Genomic DNA, 8635 nt, shown 5'->3' on the forward strand with positions numbered 1-8635 from the left:
ATGGAGGCCCCAACTCCAACCCACCGACCCCGAATTTTAGGCCGCTCCTCCATGTTCCGCTTTTTCGGTAGCCTGGTGGGGAGCAAGAGCAGCCCAAAGCGCTCTCACAAGGGACTGGCAAGAGGCCGGGAGTGTCCCTCGAAAGAGCAGGATGCCGTCTACCTGATGATGGGCCGCCAGGGCCAAGTAGAGAAGGAACTCGAGCCACCCTCCACACTGCCTGGTGCCCTCATGGTGGCCACTCCCAAGGGCTCCCCACACCTGCCACTGCATGATCCCTCATGCCTGGGGGTGGGGGATGTGTGGGACCAGACTCTCACCCCCACAGAGATCCTGCGAGTGCCACCCCAGGGCAAAGAGGTGAGGTTAGTCCTGCCCAGAGGAAGTCAGGAGGTGCTGGGCAGCCTGTCTGAAAAGGAGGAGGAGGAGGAGGAGGAGAAGAAGGAAGCAGCAAGGCAGGCCTCCGGGGATACAGGGGCCTCGAGCAGGTAAGGGGCTAGAGCTATGGATGGTGGTGGTGAGGGAACCCTGCTGGGGAAAGGGCCTGGGATGGAGGTACTGGAAAGAGGCTGGGGATATAAGATGGTGGAAGGATATGGGCCTGAGATTGGGGACCCAAGCTGAGGAAGGTCCAGGAATGGGAGTCCTTGGATGAGTAAAGGAGTCCCTGGCTGCACAGGGGCGCCAGAGTCGGGGGGAGGGGAGAGGGGCAGGGATTGGGGATAGGGCCAAGGGATGGAAACATCAAGCCTGGAGTTGGGGGGTTTTGGGTGGGGGAGGAGGCAGGGACAAGGGTCCCCCCACAAGTGAGGGGTTGTGGATGGGGCACCAAGGATGAAAGAGGAAGGGACCAGGTCCCCTCACCCCTGAGGGGCGGCTGTGCCAGGATGGACTGGGGCTCCCACTCCTACCCCAGCCTCCTTTTCCAGGGCCCACTCCACTCTGCTCTCCCTCCCCACCCTCTCCCTCCTAGTTCCCAATCCCATGTGAAGAAGGAGGGATCTACCTCCCTAGACCGTCCTTACATGACTTTTAGGGAAGGATAGCCCCCCATGATGAAGACCCCAGAGGGCAGAACAGGGGGCTGCTGGGAGAGGGAAAATGGAAGGGGTTGATCAGGGCCTGCTGGAGAGCCTTGGGGGTGGTTGGGGCACCCCCTGCCATATTTCTGGGCCCCACCCACCTCCCCCACCTAACTGTGCTTTGGAATCAGGATTGCCCAGGCCCTGGAGGTGGAGCAAGAATGCCTGCAGAGGGCCATGGGGCCACTGGAGGTCAGCCCCAAGACCTTCACCAAGGAGAAGGAAGAGTATCTGCTTGATGGTGAATGTGGCCCTCTTCCCCTAGGACTCCTCAGGGGTGTGGGGCCTGGCAGGACACAGCACTCAGTCTGAGGAAATGCTGGAGCTAGACTGTCTGCATTTGAATCCCAACTCCACCTTGGTAAACTGTGTGATGGTGGCAAGTTTTCAACCTCTCTGTGTCTCTGTTTCCTCATTTATAAAATGGGAATATGATAGTACCTATCTCACAGGGTAGTTGCAGGAATTAAATGAGATGTTATTTGTAAAGTGCCTAGAATTGTGCCTGGCATGTAATAGGTGTTTGCTAAAGAAAACAAGGAAACCCCACCCCCACCTCAGGCCTCCCCACTTTCCTCCTGGACCTGGGCCACCCCCTATTGCCATCAGCCTGGCAGTGACTACTATTCCTTCACAGAAGACCTCAAGCTGGCCTCCTCAAAGGCAGGGATGACTCCCTGGAACCACCTCCTCAGCTTGTACAAGCAGCTCCAGAAATCGGCCATGGCCAAGGTGTGTGGGACCAGCCTGGGGTGGTAGGGGTGGGAGTGAGGCCCAGGTGGGTCCCCTCCCCCACACCCAAATCTGGCTTGGGCCCAGGGACAGCAGTCCCTTTTCTTAACCCTTTGGGAGCTGTTTCTTCTCGCTTCCTGTTGAATCTGGGGAGGGAGGCTGCAGATATGGGGCCCTGGCCCTCCTCACCTACTCAAGGACCCAGTTTCCTCTCAAGGAAGGCTTGCCCCCTGAGAAGGAGAAAGGGGAGGAAGAGGAAGTAGAGGAAGAGGACAGCTTATTTAACCTCTGTGTCCCAGGCACTGTCGCCCTCCAGTCACCACTGCATAAGACTTTTAGGTCGACAGATACAGTGGGTAAGTGTGGTGCCGCCTCCTCCCCTCCCAACCTGCCCTTAGGCTGTGGGAGCCCCACGTTGGCCGTAGGCTCAGAAGTGCAATACCAGTACTGACCACCAGGTGGTACCAGAGGACCTAAGGTGACCACCCCAGATGGGAGATCTGCGTGTTGCCTCAGTGTGGCTGGGCTGGGTCCAGCTGGAAAGAGAAGGGGCCTCTTGCCTCCTGGTCTGAGAGGCAGTGAGGTGCAGGGGTTGATTGGGGCTGGGCCTTCTGGAGCACCACCCTTTTCTCAGCCTAGATTAGGTGGCCCTTTGGCTTCTAACTACTGTGGAAAGCCACTTCCATCCCTGGTTTTCCCATCATACATTGCTGTGACAGTGCCCCAGAGGGTGCCCCCCCAGCAGCCCAGACTTGGGGAGCAGTTGATTCAGTGGTAATAACAAAATATGATAAAAATAATCGTCGGCACTTATGTAACCGCTACTATGAACCAGACCCTATTCTAAGTACTTTTCACATGATACCACATTGCAACTCTATGAGGTAGGTCCTATCATTATCACCAGTGAGGAAACCAAGGCACAGAGAGGTTAAATAACTTGTCCAAAGTCACAAAACTAATAAGTGGTAGAGCTGGGACTTGACCCAGGCAGTTTGGGTTCTAGATCTATGCTCTTGAGTTGGTGGCTGGAGGGAGAGAGACAGATGTCTGCCCTCCAACATGTCTTCAGACTTTGCAGGAAGGCATCTGTGGAAAGTGAGCTTCCTGGGGAAGGCAGAGTGGTGGGGAGGTGGTACCTGGCTGGCTCCAGGTAATGGAAGAAGAAAGGGCTACAGACCAGGGATGGCACAGGGTTGGGATGAGATTCGGAGAGTGGGAACCCCCTTCTCTTCCTCGGGTCCCCAGCAGGTTGCTCCGCCTTTCTCCTGCCTGTCCCCTGCTTGCAGGTTTTGTGGAGTCTGAGTTGAAGAAGCTTCTGGTGGTGCAACGGGAGTCCCGCCTCTGGAAGATGGGCAGCAAAGAGGGCCGGGAGCTGCTGGCCCAACCAGAGATCACCCTGGAGGAGGCGGGCATTGTGGATGGCCAGGTATGTTTGGCCCATCCTGACCACCACCCCTCTGCCTGAGGGCCCCGGAGATAGTGGGTATGGAGGCCTCTCATCTTCACAGGGCCTGGCCCCTGGCTTCAGTCCTCACTTTGGGGAGGCATAACCCCTTCTTGGTGATGGCGTTTCTGAGATTGGGCCCTGGTCCCCTGCACATGAGCAAGTGTGCGTGTGCATGTGCGCGCACACACACACACACACACACCCACACACACACACACTTCTCCGTCCAGCTTTCTGTCTCTCACTGACCGACCCAGAATCAGGATGTCCATTTTTAAGTGTTAACTTTGCCATCCACTTGCTGTGTGGCCTTGGGCAAGTCCTTCCCCCTCTCTGGGCCTCAGTTTCCTCATCGGTACAGTGAGGGGATTTGTCCAGACCGGCTGTAGCACTTCCCTGTGCATCTGTAATTCCTACAATGTTGCTGTTTTTCTATTCTCTGTCCCACTCACGCCCACTCCCACAAACACACACAGATGCAGGGGAATTACCCCACTGGGTGGGTTTGAGGACCACGTGCCTGCTCACCCTCCCTGACATCAGCCTTGGGGCTTAAAAGTTACACTTCTCTGAGTACACATTGATGGATCTGTTGTTAGAAAACGTGTCCATGAACTTTTTGAGCTCAGTTCCATTTCATTCATCAGCTCATTCATTCATTCAGGGGATATTTGCCCCTGACAGTCCATGTAGTTTAGAAAAGGAAGAAGCACAGGATTCAGAGACCAACTTCCTTGGTCAAAGTCCCTGCTCTGCCCGACTTGCTCTGTGACTTTGAATATAGGCCTTGGTTACTTCACCTGCAAGGATCTGGGAGATGAAGAGTATGTAGCCATAACTGTAAAGGGCACTCCTGGTGCCAGGGATTATTATCTGCTTTTATAACTCCTTGGGGGTAGTGGATACAGAAACACATCCTACTCATTGTCCTAATCCTGCCCTCATGCCTGTCTCACAGGAGCCCCCTCTGCTGTGGTGAACAAGCTGTGTCCCCTCACCCACAACCACACAGAGTGACAGCTCTAGCAGGGCCTCCTCACTGTTCCGTTTTCAGGGTTCTAGTTTTTGTGGTCTGCCCTCATCCCTCCCTGCTCCTCCAGAACCACTCTCTAAGCAAGCCTGCCTGCTGGTGGTGGGGACCTGCCCCTGCCCCAGTGATCACAGTTCTGGGGTAGCATGTGCAGCATTGGGGGGCATAGGGAGTTCCTAAGGTCCTTGGGTGGCACCAGTGGTTTGCAATCAGCTGCTAACCTTAAGATTGGTGGTTCAAACCCATGCAGTGGTGCTGCAGAAGAAAGGCCTGGTGATCAGCTTCTGAAAAGATTAGAGCCAAGAAAACCCTATGGAGCAGTTCTATTCTGTAACACACGGGGTCACCATGAGTCAGAATCGACTTGACAGCAATGGGGAATGGGTTTGGCTTTTTTTTAGGGAGTTCCTGGGTGGTGGCAAGTGAGGGTGCAGCCCAGTCCTTACTTTGGGGACAGAGTTGCCTCAGGAATATCTTCCTCCCGTGGGTGTCCTCATCATCCCTTCCCCTCACTTTCTCCATATCTGCTGTCAGGGACATCAAGCTGAGGGGGAAGGAAGTCGCTCCCCAGCCTTTGGGGAATGCTGGGAACCTGGGGGAGGGGTGCTGAGGCAGCTGAAGCACCACCCTAGGCTGGAGAGGAGGGAAACAAGCCCCCTTGGCATGGTGTCCAGGACAGAGGTGAGGGAGGGGAGGGGTTGGCTGGGGTACCTGACTCTGGGAACTTCTGAGGAGTCCCCACAAGTTGGAGGGAGAAAGGTCCCTCTCTAAAGTAGTGGGGGAGGGAGGAACTGGGTCAGCTGTGGGGATGTGGGGAGGGTCTAGAAAATGTAGCCCTGGGAACTTGTCTCTGGGGAGTAGATGGGAAGTTATGGGGTGCAGAGCAGGGCAGGGAGGGAGTCCGAAGAAGCTGAGGCATCTTCCTTCACCCCCTCTGCCCCCAGCACCTGCTGCTCGAGGAGATGGACGAGATGGGGAACTGGCCCCCAGAGTGAAGCAGGGGCTGGCCCTGAGTCTGCCCTGCCTGGGATGTGTCCCCCTCTTCATAGGGCACGTCCAAGGAGCCCCTAGGGCCAGCCGGTCTTGGGATGACCAGTGTCCTTGTGTCTGCAGGGTGGGGTGGCCCAGCACTGCCCCACCATCGGACCCAGGCCTGCAGTGTTGGTAATAAAAACCCAGTTTGCCTTTGGCTGCTCGGCTGTCTGTCTTTGGACCCCCACCCTTCATCCTCAGCCTCATCCAAGCCTAGTCTGTCCAGGGTCTCAATCCAATCCCCAGTCTGTACCCTGGGGGCTGCCAGGGCCTGGCTGCAGAGCCCTGGGCTCTGGTGGGGGCGCTGCAGCAGGGCATCAGAGCCAGGAGGACAGGAGGTGGGGTGGGCTTGAACTGGGGGTGGGAGACAGCCCACCCCAGATTGCCGGGGAGGCCCTACTGCCCACAGTCCTGCCCTGTTGGGAGGAGCTTCTCTGACATCCCTCCCTCCTGAAGTTCCTAGGTCACGCTTGTGGCCTCACCGGCCTCACCAGGAGGATCCGGGAATTCTCCAGCAGGAAGTTCCTGCCCAGCTAGCTCAGGGACAAAGCCAGGAAAGTGGCCCTGGGACTGTGGGGACCTGCCTCAGCTATTTAAGGCCCTGACTTAGGAGGCCTGGGCTGGGAGGACAGGCGAGGGATCCCTGGGGTTGATGCAGGAGGGGTGGCTACCGGGCTGAGGCACCCATCCCCTGCAGGCCCATGGTGGTGGGGGGGGCTGAGGGGGAGGGCAGGCCTGGTTTGGACACCAGGGAGCATTGTTTGTCAGGAGGTTCTGCTGACGTCCTTGTAGACCTGTTGCTGTGGAGGGCCCCCAATTCCTCCCTTCTGCCTGGATGCAGGCTGAGCTCCTCAGCATATGTGTGAAAGAGAGCAGACACTCCCCCAACTCTTTCATTGCCATTCCTGTTTATGGACACTTGTCTGACGTTCCCCGCTGACCCCACCACCACGTCGGTCATTGCTGTGTCCAGCCTGAAGACTGGTGCAGAGCTGAAGTTCAGTGTCAGAACATGGCGGCCACTCTTAATAATGACTAGGATTGATAGCAACAGCTGTTTGCTAGGTAGATGAGCCCATGGCCACATGCTTGGGGTGAGGTGGGGAACTGCACAGACCTGGCCCCAGCCCAGCCCAGCCCAGCCCAGCCCAGTGAAGCTGGAAGTCCTCCCTCCAATCCGGCTGGGGGGGTGGCAGGCGGAAGGGGGAGGGCTTTGAGAGGCTATGGGCTCATGGGTGGGGCTGAGGGCTTTCTCCTGGGCTTCTTGGCCAGAGTCAGTGGAGTCTTTGACTCAGACTTTGAGCTAGGGGCTGGCAGAAAGGTCCATCTGGACTGTCCCTGAGTCAGCTGGCAGGTCACCTTGTGACCAGATGACTCACCTGTGCCCTAATGGTCCTGCTAATCATTTCCTCCAAGAGTGCAGGCTGTTATGTGTGTGTGTTGGGGGAGGGTGTTTGGAGGGCAGCCTGTGGGCTCCCTGGGTGCACCTGGACCCTCTGCTGCCAGCCCACATGGAGATAGCACTCACTCTGGCCCCACGCCCTGTTCAGGGGCCCCATGGAGAGAACACCTCTCCTTCTGACCAGGCCTAGGCTGGAGAGGGAATCCCGGGCCCCAAGCCTCCAGTACGGAGCTTCTTCCTGCCCTCCACCATTGCCCTCTGGGTCGGACCTGCCTCCTGTACCTGTCTGGGCACAGGAAGGCACCAGAGGGGGTTGAGGTAGGCTGGGCCCCCGCTGGCAGCGCAGGCTCCTTGGCTTTCTGCAAGAGCAGAGTGATCACTTAAGCCCCCTCAGCTCCTGGGCTGTGGCCACCCCATTTCAGGGACAGGAGCATGTCATTCTCAAAGACCACAAAAGAGCAGAAACCTTGGTTCCAGTACCTGGATCCCAGGCTGGTCCCTTCCCCCTCTGCTCATTTTTCCTTTCCGTCAGTGAGGATCACAGTACCTCCAGTCCACTCCCAGGATTGGTGTGACTACAGAGGAGAGAGTGAGACCAAGAAGTATGGGGGCAGGTCCTGTCGCTGTAGCAGGAGGGGGGATCTGCTTGTGGCACAGGCGTGAGGGCTTGTTCCTGGCCCCACAGGGCTCCTGGGCTTGTTTCTGTGGATGGGCCTGGCCAGTCATTCATGGGTGGGGTAGGCAGGGCTGAGGTAGCCCAAGGACCGCTGTGGGGCCTGAAATGCCCCCAACAATCAGGCCTTCAGGTGAGGCCTGTGTCCTGGAGGGACAACTGGCTGATCAATTGGCAGGCCTGGGGAAAGGGGATTGTGTACTGTGTACCAGTGACTGAGGCTGATGGTGGAAGGCCCCATGGATGAGTGTAGAGGGCAGGCCTTGGGTTCAAGACCAACACGGCGAGAGGCCAGGCATGTCTGAAGGGCTTCGAGGGAACGCTGCAGACACGTCTGTGGGTCAGACCTGGGGACTGGTTGTGTTTTAAAGCCGCTGTCCTCTCCTGAGTGTGCAGACAGCCAGGGGAGGGCCACCATGAACAGCTGTGCAGGCTGAAGGGCAAGAAGGATCTGAAATCCAGTCCACTGGGCTTGGCTCACCAGGCCATGCTCCCTGGCCAGGACTGTATCTACCTTGAGGAGGGGCCTTTTTCTAATTTGCTCAAAAGGGTCAGTTGGGCTGGTAGTGGCCCTGGTCAGGTCCATGGGGTTAAGTTGGGCCTTTATGTCAGGACTTGACAAGGCTCTGTCACTCTCTGGGGTTCTCTCTTCTCCCCCATCTTCTGTCTCTTTCTGTTGGTAACTGTGTGTTTCTGTCTCTGCTGTCTCTCTCCCTGTGCTTCTGTCTGTGTGCGTGTGTGTGTGTGTGTGTGTGTGTGTGTGTGTGTGTGTGCGCCTATCTTTTTTTCACTGTATCCCTGGTAGGATAGAGGTAAGAAAAGCAGCCCCCAGGTCCATCCTGAGGGTATTTTGGGGACTCACTGGTGGCTGAAATGAAGGCAGTAGTTGGGCCATCTGGGAGCTGGGAGTAGGATAGATGGACCCAGGGAAATGTGGGCGGGTCAGAGTTGGAGGCTGTGGAATGCCCTTCCCTGCAGGCCCCTAGCCAGGACCCCCAAGGAGAATGCTGCCTGGGTCCCCAACTGGGGTCACTGGTAGCCAGCCGGGGTGAGAAAGAAGGTAAAACCATCTGTCATTATTTTCCAGCTAGGAAATGAGATGGAGACAGAAAGGTAGAAGGAAGAGACTGGACTGGGTTGGAACCTCAGCTCCAACTCTGAGAAGCTCATGTGACTGCAGACAAGTCCCATGCCTCTCCAAATCTCAGTTTCTACGTCTGTGAAATGGGCAGAT

At 56.9% G+C, this 8635-nt stretch overlaps 1 protein-coding gene across 1 annotated transcript; it reads left to right on the top strand.

Annotated features, from left to right (window-relative positions):
* LOC101341450 (gametogenetin-binding protein 1-like) lies at positions 1 to 5289 on the top strand. Its single transcript, XM_004389850.1, has 6 exons — positions 1 to 488; positions 1214 to 1323; positions 1720 to 1814; positions 2020 to 2170; positions 3104 to 3243; positions 5239 to 5289. The coding sequence occupies exons 1-6, from the start codon at positions 1 to 3 to the stop codon at positions 5287 to 5289; spliced, it is 1035 nt and encodes a 344-aa protein (XP_004389907.1).
* Positions 5290 to 8635: the final 3346 nt, after the last annotated feature.

The sequence above is a fragment of the Trichechus manatus genome, unplaced genomic scaffold (genome assembly GCF_000243295.1).
Source record: "Trichechus manatus latirostris isolate Lorelei unplaced genomic scaffold, TriManLat1.0 scaffold00261, whole genome shotgun sequence".
NCBI classification, from domain to species: Eukaryota; Metazoa; Chordata; class Mammalia; order Sirenia; family Trichechidae; genus Trichechus; species Trichechus manatus.

Excerpts from the sequence above, each read along its gene's own strand:
- LOC101341450 (XM_004389850.1), top strand. The coding sequence starts at position 1 with ATGGAGGCCCCAACTCCAACCCACCGACCCCGAATTTTAGGCCGCTCC. Across the intron at positions 489-1,213 it reads GATACAGGGGCCTCGAGCAG|GATTGCCCAGGCCCTGGAGG; the intron begins GTAAGGGGCTAG and ends CTTTGGAATCAG. Across the intron at positions 3,244-5,238 it reads CGGGCATTGTGGATGGCCAG|CACCTGCTGCTCGAGGAGAT; the intron begins GTATGTTTGGCC and ends CTCTGCCCCCAG.